The sequence below is a fragment of the Salvelinus namaycush genome, chromosome 29, assembly GCF_016432855.1.
Source record: "Salvelinus namaycush isolate Seneca chromosome 29, SaNama_1.0, whole genome shotgun sequence".
Taxonomy (NCBI): domain Eukaryota; kingdom Metazoa; phylum Chordata; class Actinopteri; order Salmoniformes; family Salmonidae; genus Salvelinus; species Salvelinus namaycush.
Genome location: NC_052335.1, coordinates 34,533,007 through 34,549,148, shown reverse-complemented (window position 1 = coordinate 34,549,148; position 16,142 = coordinate 34,533,007). Strand labels below are relative to the sequence as shown.

Genomic DNA, 16,142 nt, shown 5'->3' with positions numbered 1-16,142 from the left:
AGTCCAATCATCGTCGTCATCGTCTTCATCACATCAGTCTCTCCTCAGTAGTGGCTGGCCATTTCAATAGGTGATACTGTATGATGGATACAATGGCAACAGAAGAGCAACGTGGAGCTAGTTTTCAGGTTCCATTAAGGTTCAAGTGAGTTAGTCTCTCAGATACAGAGAGTGTCCTCTCTACCCAGATGGTGTTGTAGTGTTCTGGTGTCTTCTTTACCCAGATGGTGTTGTAGGGTAGCTGGGTAGTGTTCTGGTGTCTTCTCTACCCAGATGGTGTTGTAGGGTAACTGGGTAGTGTTCTGGTGTCCTCTACACAGATAGTGTTTTAGGGTAGCTGGGTAGTGTTCTGGTGTCCTCTCTACCCAGATGGTGTTGTAGGGTAGCTGGGTAGTGTTCTGGTGTCTTCTTTACCCAGATGGTGTTGTAGGGTAGCTGGGTAGTGTTCTGGTGTCTTCTTTACCCAGATGGTGTTGTAGGGTAACTGGGTAGTGTTCTGGTGTCCTCTACCCAGATAGTGTTGTAGGGTAGCTGGGTAGTGTTCTGGTGTCCTCTACACAGATGGTGTTGTAGGGTAGCTGGGTAGTTTTCTGGTGTCCTCTCTACCCAGATGGTGTTGTAGGGTAACTGGGTAGTTTTCTGGTGTCCTCTCTACCCAGATGGTGTTGTAGGGTAGCTGGGTAGTGTTCTGGTGTCCTCTCTACCCAGATAGTGTTGTAGGGTAACTGGGTAGTTTTCTGGTGTCCTCTCTACCCAGATGGTGTTGTAGGGTAGCTGGGTAGTGTTCTGGTGTCCTCTCTACCCAGATAGTGTTGTAGGGTAACTGGGTAGTTTTCTGGTGTCCTCTCTACCCAGATAGTGTTGTAGGGTAACTGGGTAGTTTTCTGGTGTCCTCTCTACCCAGATGGTGTTGTAGGGTAACTGGGTAGTTTTCTGGTGTCCTCTCTACCCAGATAGTGTTGTAGGGTAACTGGGTAGTGTTCTGGTGTCCTCTACACAGATGGTGTTGTAGGGTAACTGGGTAGTGTTCTGGTGTCCTCTCTACCCAGATGGTGTTGTAGGGTAACTGGGTAGTGTTCTGGTGTCCTCTCTACCCAGATGGTGTTGTAGGGTAACTGGGTAGTGTTCTGGTGTCCTCTCTACCCAGATGGTGTTGTAGGGTAACTGGGTAGTTTTCTGGTGTCCTCTCTACCCAGATAGTGTTGTAGGGTAGCTGGGTAGTGTTCTGGTGTCCTCTCTACCCAGATGGTGTTGTAGGGTAACTGGGTAGTGTTCTGGTGTCCTCTCTACCCAGATGGTGTTGTAGGGTAACTGGGTAGTGTTCTGGTGTCCTCTCTACCCAGATAGTGTTGTAGGGTAGCTGGGTAGTGTTCTGGTGTCCTCTACCCAGATAGTGTTGTAGGGTAGCTGGGTAGTGTTCTGGTGTCCTCTACCCAGATAGTGTTGTAGGGTAGCTGGGTAGTGTTCTGGTGTCCTCTCTACCCAGATGGTGTTGTAGGGTAACTGGGTAGTTTTCTGGTGTCTTCTACACAGATAGGTTGTCTATCCATTAAAGTTCATTGAAGTGAGTAAGAAGTCTGTCTCAGATAAGGTGTAGGGTTGTGAGTAGACGTGTCTCTCAAATACAGATAGTGTTGTTTTATGGTAGCTGGGTAATGTAGTGTAAGGTGTCCTCTCGACCCAGGTAGGGTTGTAGGGTAGCTGGGTAATGTAGTGTTAGGTGTCCTCTTGACCCAGGTAGGGTTGTAGGGTAGCTGGGTAATGTAGTGTTAGGTGTCCTTTCTACCCAGGTAGGGTTGTAGGGTAGCTGGGTAATGTAGTGTAAGGTGTCCTCTCTACCCAAGCAGGTCCTCATACTGCTTCCTGAAACAGTCCCCTGCAGGGAAGAAGTCCCAGCATCTCTCCTGGTACATCTTCCACACATACGACTCCTGTGGAGGGAGAGGGAAACACGCAGTACAATAAAGGGTTTCATGAGTGAGAAGGTGTTTTTCGATGACCTGTGACCTGTTTTCATATGATAAAGAGAAGTGTTATTGTACGTACCTGACCCGTGTGTTCAGTCTCGTCCTTGTTGATGAGGTACATCAGGAAGAAGCTGCACAAGGACAAAAGCAGTGTCAAAGGAGGCCAGTTTGATCAAAATATTACCTCAGGCTTTCATCCAGAGCATCATTGGTTAAGCACATCTAATTCAATTCGAAAGCCTTTTAATAGAGCAGCTCTGGTCGTATGTGCTTGAACAACATCCTCATGTCAGTCAGTACTCACAGGTAGTTGGCCAGGTTGTGCTCTTGTAAGGTGTGGGTCTCAAAGCCGTGGGGTGTCGTGTCAAAGTAGTCGTTTCCAATTCCACAGATGAAGCATTTAGTCTACAAGAGGATGGAATGTGTTAACCCAAACAGATACATTCCCCTCCCTTAACATATTAGCCTTTATTCAAGAGGATAAAATGTTCTGTTGTGAAGAATATGTAATCGTGTCAACGACTTAACAACAACAGAATAACATTGATACAGTAGGTTCTAGGTGAAACCAGGTGAACTCTCACCTCCAGACCGGGTGAACTCTCACCTCCAGACCGGGTGAACTCTCACCTCCAGACCGGGTGAACTCACACCTCCAGACCGGGTGAACTCTCACCTCCAGACCGGGTGAACTCTCACCTCCAGACCGGGTGAACTCTCACCTCCAGACCGGGTGAACTCTCACCTCCAGACCAGGTGAACTCTCACCTCCAGACCAGGTGAACTCTCACCTCCAGACCAGGTGAACTCTTACCTCCAGACCAGGTGAACTCTTACCTCCATATCCTCCTTCACCTGCTCCTGCTGGTCTCTCAGTTCCCCAAACGCATCAATAATCAAACCTGGAGTATTGAATAAGACAGCATTTTAACTTCACATTTATTACACAGGAAAGCCTAGTCCTCGCGGCTGTTGTTTTAAACAGCAAGAAGCCAAGTACAGTGGTTCCCAACCTGGGGTTCTGGTACCCCGGGGGTACCAATCCTATCCACAGGGGTTATTTGGGAAGACTCATATGACTCATATCGTATGGCAAAACAATGTGATCGGAGGTACAGTAACCAAACAAGGTTGAGAACCAGCGGCCTAGTAGATAACGTACCCTGGATGATGGCCAGGAGGATGACGATGACGAAGAAGAAGAAGGTGATGTCAAAGAGGATACGCCACAGCTCGTAGGGGTCTCCGGCCGGGTCCTCCAGCTCATCACCGATACCACCGCCGGCCCTCACCCCCGCGTACAGGTGGAACAGATAGCACTGAGGAAGATATACAGATAGCACTGAGGAGGATATACAGATAGCACTGAGGAGGATATACAGGTGGAACAGATAGCACTGAGGAGGATATACAGATAGCACTGAGGAAGATATACAGATAGCACTGAGGAGGATATACAGATAGCACTGAGGAGGATATACAGGTGGAACAGATAGCACTGAGGAGGATATACAGATAGCACTGAGGAGGATATACAGATAGCACTGAGGAGGATATACAGATAGCACTGAGGAGGATATACAGATGGAACAGATAGCACTGAGGAAGATATACAGATAGCACTGAGGAGGATATACAGATAGCACTGAGGAGGATATACAGATGGAACAGATAGCACTGAGGAGGATATACAGATAGCACTGAGGATATACAGATGGAACAGATAGCACTGAGGAGGATATACAGATGGAACAGATAGCACTGAGGAGGATATACAGGTGGAACAGATAGCACTGAGGAGGATATACAGATGGAACAGATAGCACTGAGGAGGATATACAGATGGAACAGATAGCACTGAGGAGGATATACAGATGGAACAGATAGCACTGAGGAGGATATACAGATGGAACAGATAGCACTGAGGAGGATATACAGATGGAACAGATAGCACTGAGGAGGATATACAGGTGGAACAGATAGCACTGAGGAGGATATACAGATAGCACTGAGGAGGATATACAGGTGGAACAGATAGCACTGAGGAGGATATACAGGTGGAACAGATAGCACTGAGGAGGATATACAGGTGGAACAGATAACACTGAGGAGGATATACAGATAGCACTGAGGAGGATATACAGATGGAACAGATAGCACTGAGGAGGATATACAGGTGGAACAGATAACACTGAGGAGGATTGTTACGTTCCCCAGTTTCTGTGTTGTATTTGAGTGTGTGTGTTTCAGGAGATGGCTTCCTGGAAGCCTCCCCAACCAGCTGATTGGTCGACCCCAGGCTAATTGATGATTGGAGCTGACCCCGCCCCCTCGTCAAGAAGCAGCTGACTCTAATCACCATTGCCACCTGAAGATATAAAGCCAGTGTTCTGTTCAGGAGAGAAGAGAAAATGATTAGAGAGAGAGAAGATTGAATATTTTGGAGAGATTAGATTGAATATTTTGGAGAGATTAGAGAGAGAGAGATGATAGGCAGGCTGAGATCCTTGCTGGAGAATTAGATTATGATATAGTGTTGGTTGTTTAACAGAAAGTGTGGTATGTAATGTGTTAGTTGTTGTTGGTAGCAGCTTTGATATGTTCTGTGTTTGTTGCTTTGTCAAAAGTTCTTTAGTGGCCTGAGTTAGTTTACTCAGTTTTGTTGTAAAGTGTTTGTGAAATTGTTAATTATTCTGTTTCATTTGTTCCCAGGGGGGAAGGGGAAGGCACTTAGGGAGTGCTTAGGCAAGAGGCCCGAGGGCATACATATACCCGTAGTATATTCAATGTCTAGGCACACTAGGTAAGACCTGGGCGGACCACCCCCTGTATTTTGGTTAGGGCACCAGGTGGTGCTAAGTTAGGTAAGTAGTGGGTAGGCAGGTTAGATAGGAGAGGGGGAGCTTTGATATTTACTTTCTTTGCTTTGGTTCCGTCCAGCCCCTTTTCCCCATATTACCGTGTAGGAAATAAATCCTAGTAAATGGTCAATTCTGACTTTTGTCATCCTTATTCGCACCTACAGTCCATACCTCTTTCACTTCACGGGAGTTGATTTGTAGCAGGGAGTTGCGTTCCCTCTTCATAGAGGCGTGCGTAACATAATGGGGGCTCATCCGGGATTCCATTAAACCCACCGGACCCTGCTGCACTGAGCTCTCTGTGGTTAGTGATTGAGGTGTGATGGTAGGTTGTGAGTTTGGATGACTTGTTTAGTTTGTGTGTTCAGTATATTGTTGTGTACAAGATGGCTGCCTCAGCCATCTCCAAGTTTTTTGAAGCGCCCTCTTGATTGTTTGTTGAGGTTTTGAAAAGTAGACCTTTTAGCTATAGCTGACCATTATGGATTCATTATCCCTGAGAAAGCCCTGAAGGCTGAGCTTTTGGTGCTAGTCAGGGAGGGATTAGTAAGAGAAAGAATTCTCTCATTGCAAGGAGAGGAGACGGGTAGACTTTCCGATGCCAAGTCGGAGGACAGGGCAGAGGAAGGGGTTGCTCGTACCCCCTTTACATTGCCTCGATTCGATCCTTTATCTTCTGCTTCAGGTCGTTCAGACGGGACCGCTAGGCTGAAGGTGAGGCTGGCCCGGTTAAAAATGGAGCAACAAGATAAGGAGAGACAAATGCATTTTGATCTTGAAATTAGGAAAATAGAAGCCGACAAGGTGAGGATCCGACAACTGGAGCTAGATGCTGGCTCCAGTGCGACTCCACAAGCTGCTCATCATCAAGCCCACTTCGATGTGAGTAAAAATATCGCTTTAGTCCCTCCATTCCGAGAGTCGGAAGTTGATTCCTATTTCTCTGCGTTTGAGCATGTGGCCGCTGCGCTACATTGGCCACTCGAGGTTTGGCCGCTCCTGTTACAATGTAAATTGTCTGGGAAAGCCCAGGAAGTAGTAGCTGCTCTCTCGCTGGAAGACAGTTTACATTACGAAACAGTTAAAACTACCGTGTTGCGGGCTTATGAGTTGGTGCCTGAAGCTTATAGACAGCGCTTCAGGAACCACAAGAAACCCTCTCACCGTACTTTTGTTGAGTTTGCTAGGGACAAAGAGTCTCTGTTTAATCGATGGTGTTCAGCCAGCAAAGCTAACACCTTTGCTGATATTCGGGAGTTGATGCTGTTGGAGGATTTTAAAAGCAACCTCCCAGATAGAATTGTAGTTCATTTAAATGAACAGAAAGTGGTGACATTGGCCCAGGCAGCAGTGTTGGCAGATGAGTATGCTTTGACACACAAGACTGTCTTTGGTGCACCTCGTTTTGACGGTAGACTGATTACGTCATCAGTGCCTCGTTCAGGTCGCTTTTCCTCTGACAAGCCTTTTCATGAGATCCGTGAATGTTTTTACTGTCACCAAAAGGGTCACGTGATTGCGGACTGCCCAGTTTTGAAAAATAAACCGAAACAGTCACCGTCCCCAAAAAGGAAAAGTTTGGGTTTAGTCAAGTCTTTGGCTCGTCCGTTGGCCCGAGTTCTTGATTCAGCATTTGAGAAACCGGATCCTGTTTATGCTCCGTTTATCTCTACCGGTTGTGTTTCCTTAACTGGAGAACAAGCTGATCAAAAGCCAATTAAAATCTTACGAGACACTGGGGCGGCACAGTCAGTAATCATTACTGATGCTTTACCCTGGTCTCCTGAAACATATTGTGGCTCACATGTTATATTACAGGGCATAGAGACAAAAACAGTACCTGTACCATTACACTGGGTCCACTTAGTGTCAGACTTGGTATCAGGACGTTTCCGTGTTGGTGTAGTGTCTACACTGCCAGTAAAAGGAGTCACATTGCTACTAGGGAATGATATTGCTGGTGGTAACGTTACTCCTGTGTTAGAGGTAGTAGACAACCCAGAAATCAGAATTGCAGATGAGAAATTGGTTCAAGCATTTCCACATGTTTTTCCTGCTTGTGTCTTAACGAGGGCACAATCTCGCAAGCTTGGCGACGTGGTGGATTTGGCTAGTTCCATTTTTGAGAATGTTGAAGTAGAAGACAATGCATCGAGTATTCCTTCTGCAAGTCCGACAGTTTTTACAGGAGTAAAAACTAAGGAAGGGGACTGCGAAATCGCGCCCCAATTACATGACATTCTTTTGTCTGTCACCCCTGAGAAGGTGATTGAATGTCAAAAAGGAGACACCAGTCTTCGTAAGTGTTTTGCTTCGGTAATTTCCATTGAGGAAGCTAAAACTAAGGAGACCGCCTACTTTATGGAAGCAGGAGTTTTGATGCGGAAATGGGCAGCTCATGACACTGTTAATGACTGGAGTGAAGTGTGTCAAGTGGTTGTTCCTACACCGTTCCGACAGCAGGTGCTGTCACTTGCCCATGACCAGGCGTGGTCTGGACATTTGGGGATCACAAAGACTTATAACCGGGTCCTTCGTCATTTTTTCTGGCCAGGTTTGAAGTCTGATGTGGTCCAATTTTGTAAAACATGTCACGTATGTCAACTCACTGGGAAAGCGAATCAAACAGTTCCTCGAGCACCGCTCTGCCCGATTCCTGTGGTGGGGGAACCGTTTGAAAGAGTGATAATTGATTGTGTAGGTCCATTGCTGAAAACCAGGTCAGGTAACCAGTTCTTACTAACAATAATGTGCAGTGCTACTCGATACCCAGAGGCTATTCCTCTCCGTACTATTACGGCTAAGACTGTGGTGAAGGCACTAGTGAAGTTCTTCTCTACGTTTGGACTCCCTAAAGTAATCCAAACTGATCAGGGATCCAACTTTATGTCCAAAATGTTTTCAAATGTGTTAAAGACATTGTGTATTTCCCATCAGGTCTCAAGTCCGTATCATCCAGAGAGTCAAGGGGCTCTCGAACGTTGGCATCAGACGCTGAAGGCAATGCTACGCAAGTATTGTATGGATACCAGTACCGATTGGGATGAGGGGGTCCCCTTTGTCCTATTTGCTATTAGGGAAACGATACAAGAGTCCTTAGGGTTCAGCCCTGCTGACCTTGTGTTTGGACATACCCCAAGGGGTCCGCTGAAAGTGTTGAAGGAGCATATCTTATCTCCTACACCCAGTAGCGCCCCTAAAAATGTGTTGGATTATGTCAGTAAGATGCGGGAGAGACTGCACGCCGCATGTGCGTTGGCCCAAAAGTCTCTTTCCTCTTCGCAAAAACGCATGAAGGTGCATTATGACAAAAAGGCTGTTGGCCGTTCTTTTGCACCAGGGGATCAAGTTTTAGTTTTGTTGCCAATTCCTGGCTCATCTCTGTCAGCAAGTTTTTCTGGACCATATCTGGTGGAAAAGAAACTCAGTGACACCAATTATGTGATAAAGACTCCAGATCGAAGGCGTTCTTCCCGTGTGTGTCATGTTAACATGCTAAAAGCATATTATGTACGTGACTCTCCAGACAGCTCCTCAAGTAAGCCGGTCCAGCCCGCTGTCTCCAGTGTGGCTGCGGTGGTGCTGAAGCCTGGCTGGGACCTAGAGGAGGATAAGGAGGATGGGTTGGAGTTACGCCATACGTTACAGCAGTGTGAACGCCTATGTAATTCAGAGATGCTGAAGAAGTTACCCTCTCAAATGGAACATTTGGATAACGATCAAACTAAGGACCTTATCCTATTGATAAACCGTTTTCTCAATGTGTTTCAGGACGTTCCAAGTCGCACGTCCATCTTGGAACATGACGTGGATGTAGGGAACGCTGCTCCTATACGTCAGCATCCGTACCGGGTTAATGCAAAGAAAAGGGAGGTAATGAAAAGTGAGGTAGCTTATTTATTACAGAATGACATGGCAAAACCCAGTAACAGCTCCTGGAGTTCCCCATGTATTCTTGTTCCTAAGCCTGACGGTACGTCCCGCTTATGCACGGACTATCGTCGAGTGAATGCAGTTACAAAGTCTGATTCTTTTCCTCTACCTCGATTAGATGACTGCATTGATAGAATTGGCTCTGCTGCTTACGTTAGTAAGTTAGATTTGTTAAAAGGTTATTGGCAGGTGCCTCTGACCTCTAGAGCTTCTGACATATCGGCTTTTGTTACGCCTGATAACTTTGTACAATACACTGTGATGCCCTTTGGCATGTGTAATGCACCTGCTACTTTTCAGCGTCTAGTTAACATTGTGTTTGCAGATGTGCCAAATTGTACTGCATACCTTGATGATGTGGTGATCCATTCGTCTACTTGGTCTGATCATCTCTCCACTTTGAAAAGTGTGTTTCAGCGGTTGGAGAATGCTTCTTTAACCCTCAATTTGGCCAAGTGTGAGTTTGGGAAGGCTACGGTGACTTACTTAGGGAAACAAGTGGGACGAGGTCAAGTGCGCCCAGTAACTGGCAAAGTGGAAGCAATTGTTGCTTTTCCTGCTCCCACGACTCGACGCCAGTTGCGCAGATTCCTAGGGATGGTAGGGTACTATCGTACATTCTGTATGAATTTCTCGACGGTAGTAGCTCCCCTTTCATCTCTGCTTAGTCCCAAGGTACCATTTAGGTGGTCCAAGGACTGTAACCATGCTTTTGAGTCCGCTAAAGCGCTACTTTGTAGTGCCCCAGTGCTTGCCGCCCCCAACTTTGACAAACCTTTTAAGTTGGAGGTTGACGCTAGTATAGTGGGGGTGGGTGCGGTTCTCTTACAGGAAGATGAAGACGGAGTGGATCGGCCCATCAGTTTCTTCTCCCGTAAGTTCAACTCGTGTCAGTCAAGGTACTCCACAATTGAACAAGAGACGCTAGCTTTATTGCTAGCCTTACAGTTCTTTGAAGTATATGTGGGATCCAGTGCCTTGCCTGTAATGGTCTTTACGGACCATAATCCTTTAGTGTTCTTGAAGCAAATGTACAATCAGAACCGCCGCCTTATGCGGTGGGCTCTGATTGTACAAAGATATAATGTACAGATAGCTTATGTGAAGGGCTCGGCGAATGTGGTTGCTGACGCTTTACTAACTGGGGAAGCGTTGGGTTTTGTTATTACAAACTATGTTTGCAATTTTTGTGGTGGGCGTGTTACGTTCCCCAGTTTCTGTGTTGTATTTGAGTGTGTGTGTTTCAGGAGATGGCTTCCTGGAAGCCTCCCCAACCAGCTGATTGGTCGACCCCAGGCTAATTGATGATTGGAGCTGACCCCGCCCCCTCGTCAAGAAGCAGCTGACTCTAATCACCATTGCCACCTGAAGATATAAAGCCAGTGTTCTGTTCAGGAGAGAAGAGAATGATTAGAGAGAGAGAAGATTGAATATTTTGGAGAGATTAGATTGAATATTTTGGAGAGATTAGAGAGAGAGAGAGATGATAGGCAGGCTGAGATCCTTGCTGGAGAATTAGATTATGATATAGTGTTGGTTGTTTAACAGAAAGTGTGGTATGTAATGTGTTGTTGTTGGTAGCAGCTTTGATATGTTCTGTGTTTGTTGCTTTGTCAAAAGTTCTTTAGTGGCCTGAGTTAGTTTACTCAGTTTTGTTGTAAAGTGTTTGTGAAATTGTTAATAATTATTCTGTTTCATTTGTTCCCAGGGGGGAAGGGGAAGGCACTTAGGGAGTGCTTAGGCAAGAGGCCCGAGGGCATACATATACCCGTAGTATATTCAATGTCTAGGCACACTAGGTAAGACCTGGGCGGACCACCCCCTGTATTTTGGTTAGGGCACCAGGTGGTGCTAAGTTAGGTAAGTAGTGGGTAGGCAGGTTAGATAGGAGAGGGGGAGCTTTGATATTTACTTTCTTTGCTTTGGTTCCGTCCAGCCCCTTTTCCCCATATTACCGTGTAGGAAATAAATCCTAGTAAACGGTAAATTCTGACTTTTGTCATCCTTATTCGCACCTACAGTCCATACCTCTTTCACTTCACGGGAGTTGATTTGTAGCAGGGAGTTGCGTTCCCTCTTCATAGAGGCGTGCGTAACAAGGATATACAGGTGGAAAAGATAGCACTGAGGAGGATATACAGGTGGAACAGATAGCACTGAGGAGGATATACAGATAGCACTGAGGAGGATATACAGGTGGAACAGATAGCACTGAGGAGGATATACAGATAGCACTGAGGAGGATATACAGGTGGAACAGATAGCACTGAGGAGGATATACAGGTGGAACAGATAACACTGAGGAGGATATACAGGTGTAACAGATAGCACTGAGGAGGATATACAGATGGAACAGATAGCACTGAGGAGGATATACAGGTGGAACAGATAGCACTGAGGAGGATATACAGGTGGAACAGATAGCACGATATACAGGTGGAACAGATAACACTGAGGAGGATATACAGGTGGAACAGATAGCACTGAGGAGGATATACAGGTGGAACAGATAGCACTGAGGAGGATATACAGGTGGAACAGATAGCACTGAGGAGGATATACAGATGGAACAGATAGCACTGAGGAGGATATACAGGTGGAATAGATAGCACTGAGGAGGATATACAGATGGAACAGATAGCACTGAGGAGGATATACAGGTGGAACAGATAGCACTGAGGAGGATATACAGGTGGAACAGATAGCACTGAGGAGGATATACAGGTGGAACAGATAGCACTGAGGAGGATATACAGATGGAACAGATAGCACTGAGGAGGATATACAGGTGGAACAGATAACACTGAGGAGGATATACAGATAGCACTGAGGAGGATATACAGGTGGAACAGATAGCACTGAGGAGGATATACAGATGGAACAGATAGCACTGAGGAGGATATACAGGTGGAACAGACTGAGGAGGATCCTCACTGAGGAGGATATACAGGTGGAACAGATAACACTGAGGAGGATATACAGGTGGAACAGATAGCACTGAGGAGGATATACAGGTGGAACAGATAACACTGAGGAGGATATACAGGTGGAACAGATAGCACTGAGGAGGATATACAGATAGCACTGAGGAGGATATACAGGTGGAACAGATAACACTGAGGAGGATATACAGGTGGAACAGATAGCACTGAGGAGGATATACAGATGGAACAGATAGCACTGAGGAGGATATACAGGTGGAACAGATAGCACTGAGGAGGATATACAGGTGGAACAGATAGCACTGAGGAGGATATACAGGTGGAACAGATAGCACTGAGGAGGATATACAGGTGGAACAGATAGCACTGAGGAGGATATACAGATGGAACAGATAGCACTGAGGAGGATATACAGATGGAACAGATAGCACTGAGGAGGATATACAGGTGGAACAGACTGAGGAGGATATACAGGTGGAACAGATAACACTGAGGAGGATATACAGGTGGAACAGATAGCACTGAGGAGGATATACAGGTGGAACAGATAACACTGAGGAGGATATACAGGTGGAACAGATAGCACTGAGGAGGATATACAGATAGCACTGATGAGGATATACAGATAGCACTGAGGAGGATATACAGATAGCCCTGAGGAGGATATACAGGTGGAACAGATAGCACTGAGGAGGATATACAGGTGGAACAGATAGCACTGAGGAGGATATACAGATAGCACTGATGAGGATATACAGATAGCACTGAGGAGGATATACAGGTGGAACAGATAGCACTGAGGAGGATATACAGGTGGAACAGATAGCACTGAGGAGGATATACAGGTGGAACAGATAGCACTGAGGAGGATATACAGGTGGAACAGATAACACTGAGGAGGATATACAGGTAGAACAGATAGCACTGAGGAGGATATACAGGTGGAACAGATAACACTGAGAAGGATATACAGATAGCCCTGAGGAGGATATACAGGTGGAACAGATAGCACTGAGGAGGATATACAGATAGCACTGAGGAGGATATACAGGTGGAACAGATAACACTGAGGAGGATATACAGGTGGAACAGATAGCACTGAGGAGGATATACAGGTGGAACAGATAACACTGAGGAGGATATACAGGTGGAACAGATAGCACTGAGGAGGATATACAGGTGGAACAGATAGCACTGAGGAGGATATACAGGTGGAACAGATAGCACTGAGGAGGATATACAGGTGGAACAGATAGCACTGAGGAGGATATACAGGTGGAAAAGATAGCACTGAGGAGGATATACAGGTGGAACAGATAGCACTGAGGAGGATATACAGATGGAACAGACTGAGGAGGATATACAGATAGCCCTGAGGAGGATATACAGGTGGAACAGATAGCACTGAGGAGGATATACAGATGGAACAGATACCACTGAGGAGGATATACAGGTGGAACAGATAACACTGAGGAGGATGTGCAGCAGTTTTGGATTCCTTCCCACAACATGTTCTGTGAGTTGTGGAATTAAGTCCAACCAAACCATCTATTAGTGGATTATCTTAACGACTTAATGTGTATAACTGACTGATACGTGCTATGACACAGTATCAATACTACTTTGTTGAGTCATCTATTAGCAGTGAGTAGAGGGGTGTGTGTGTGCAGACTTACAGTCATCATGTCGTCACACTTCATGTCAGGTGCGTCCTCGTCCTCGCTCTTGTTGTAGAACTTCCTGAAGAAGTTGAAGGCCACCACAGTGTACAGATACACCACCACTGCCAACAGACCTACAGTCAGCACCAACTGTACAGAGAGAGAGAGAGAGAGAGAGAGAGGGGTCATTATTAGTGAAGATGTTGAAGGCCACCAGGGTGTAGATACACCGCCAACAGCCCTACAGTCAGCACCAACTGGAGAGAGGACATTCCTATTCACAGTGTTCTCTACATATACAAATGTAAAGTGTGTTGAGCAGGGGGTTGGAACCGGTTCAGGGAACAAAACCGAAAACATTTTTTTCTTCTTCTGAGGAACGGAAACATAACCGGGATCAAACGTGATCTCTGGTGTTCCTGAACAGAACCGCTATTTTATTATCTTGAGAACAGATTAATAATATTATTTTTAGTTCACAAAAAATATTCCCAATGTCTAGTATATCATTGTGTAATTTGGTTAAGCTACAATGTTAGTCATAGTCTCAACACATTCCAGTTCACGTCCTGATGTTCAGCGCTTCAATTTCCCTCCATGTCCACTCTCTCATCTCGCTCCTACACTTATCTGACCAATCAAGTATATAATCAACTGTCTTACCTCTTCTGAAGCAAGCTGCTCTATCGTCGCTAATTTGTTGAGTAAATTCATGAGCTGAAGGCAAAAACAATGTTGATTTCACAGGTTTTTAAAAAATTACGAAAGGGAACTATATGAAAACGTTTTTGGGGGGTTTGAACTGGTTCAGAACTTTAAAAACATTTTTATGGAACAATAGGACAATTATTTAGGTTCCAACCCCTGGTGTTGAGACCTGGGTAAAATGAAATAGACAAGACTTCACTTGACTTGACTAGAATGAGGATATCAACCTTTCGTAACCAGCAACCAGACCTGGGTCAAATTTAAATGTCATTGGTATCTCTGTGCATTCAAATTGCCATTGATAAAATGCAATTGTGTTTGTTGTCTGTAGTTTATGCCTGCCCCATACCATAACCCCACCGGCACCATGGGGCACTCTGTTTACAACGTTGACGTCAGCAAACCGCTCACCCACACGATGCCGTACACGTGGTCTGCAGTTGTGAGGGCGGTTGGATGTACTGACAAATTCTCTATAATGACTTTGAAGGCTTACAGTAGAAAAATGAACATTCAATTATCTGGCAACAGCTCTGGTGGACATTCCTGCAGTCAGCATGCCAAGTGCACACTCCCTCAAAATGTGAGACATCTGTGGCTTTGTGTTGTGTAACAAAACTACACATTTTAGAGTGGCCTTTTATTGTCCCCAGCGCAAGGTGCACCTGTGTAATGATCATGATGTTTAATCAGCTTCTTGATATGCCACACCTGTCAGGTGGATGGATTATATAGGGCAAAGGAGAAATGCTCACTCAGGGATGTAAACAAATTTGTGCACCAAATTTGAGAAATAAGCTTTTATTTTTGTATTTCAGCTCATGAAACATGGGACCCACACTTTACATGTTGTGTTTATATTTTTGTTCAGTGTATGAGATGTGCTTGATTTAGCTTGGCGTTTTTTGAACGCACAGGTATTTGACATGTATTTGACCCCAGATCTGAAAGCACCCTATATTGCCCCATGTGTCTGTCTGGGAGGAACTTCCTTGCTTCTCGTCACTAAAGTGATATAACTGCTTTCCCATGTGTTTTCAGATCATTGCAAATAAGGGAGAGGAGGCGACTTTAGACAATTGAGATGTCCCCTGATCTACAGTCTAGTGATTCAAATGTCTATGTGGCTCTCTGACGGTGCCTGGTGGTGTTATTGCCACATGCCTGTTTTCCGTTGTGCGTGACGGAGGACAGGATGGTCCGGAGGGTCTTGAAGCCCATGGCGATGTCCAGCAGATGGGCAGCGAAGAAGAAGTTGTTGAAGTGCCCCAGGATGGACATGGTGGCGTACCAGATCAGGTACAGGAACGACTGACATGACAGAACAAGGAAATGTGAAGCTCAGTCCGCCACTTCATCAGTCTAAAAATCAACGTCAAATCCTTAGTCCTTTCACCTTTGTGTTTGCCGTTTGGAAGGGACTGGATAGGTGTAAGCAGTATGGTGATGGCTCCAGCTAGCCTCCTGATGGCCTCAGGGTGGTTTGACTATACTGATTACACCTATCCAGAGCCTTATTGCCAGCCACAAACACTGAAGGAGGAGGGGCTAGGTTGACAGTTTGGCTTTATTGAGGGAGTAAACACTGCAGGGGGAGGGGCTAGGTTGACAGTTTGGCTTTATTGAGGGAGTAAACACTTACGTTGTCAGTCAGCACCACTCCCATTTTCCAGATGTGGTACTTGGTGTCGATAGAGCTCAACCTGCCATAGGGAAACAGACAGAGGTTTCTTAGCTGGGAAACAGACAGAGGTTTCTTAGCTGGGAAACAGACAGAGGTTTCTTAGCTGGGAAACAGACAGAGGTTTCTTAGCTGGGAAACAGACAGAGGTTTCTTAGCTGGGAAACAGACAGAGGTTTCTTAGCTGGGAAACAGACAGAGGTTTCTTAGCTGGGAAACAGACAGAGGTTTCTTAGCTGGGAAACAGACAGAGGTTTCTTATCTGGGAAACGGACAGAGGTTTCTTATCTGGGAAACAGACAGAGGTTTCTTATCTGGGAAACAGACAGCGGTATCATCAGCTGGGAAACAGACAGAGGTTTCTTATCTGGGAAACAGACAGAGGTTTC

General features: G+C 45.7%; 1 protein-coding gene across 1 annotated transcript in view; it reads right to left on the bottom strand.

Moving 5' to 3' along the window:
* Positions 1 to 1,835: 1,835 nt before the first annotated feature.
* LOC120024265 (ryanodine receptor 3-like) overlaps positions 1,836 to 16,142 on the bottom strand; it is a 257,642-nt gene continuing 243,335 nt past the window's right edge. Inside the window, exons 99-106 of the mRNA XM_038968460.1 lie at positions 15,715 to 15,775; positions 15,237 to 15,383; positions 13,380 to 13,514; positions 3,130 to 3,286; positions 2,805 to 2,869; positions 2,272 to 2,372; positions 2,047 to 2,098; positions 1,836 to 1,931 (exon numbers count right to left, since the gene is read on the bottom strand). Coding sequence (XP_038824388.1) covers positions 1,836 to 1,931; positions 2,047 to 2,098; positions 2,272 to 2,372; positions 2,805 to 2,869; positions 3,130 to 3,286; positions 13,380 to 13,514; positions 15,237 to 15,383; positions 15,715 to 15,775 — 814 coding nt within the window. The remainder of the gene's footprint in view (positions 1,932 to 2,046; positions 2,099 to 2,271; positions 2,373 to 2,804; positions 2,870 to 3,129; positions 3,287 to 13,379; positions 13,515 to 15,236; positions 15,384 to 15,714; positions 15,776 to 16,142) is intronic.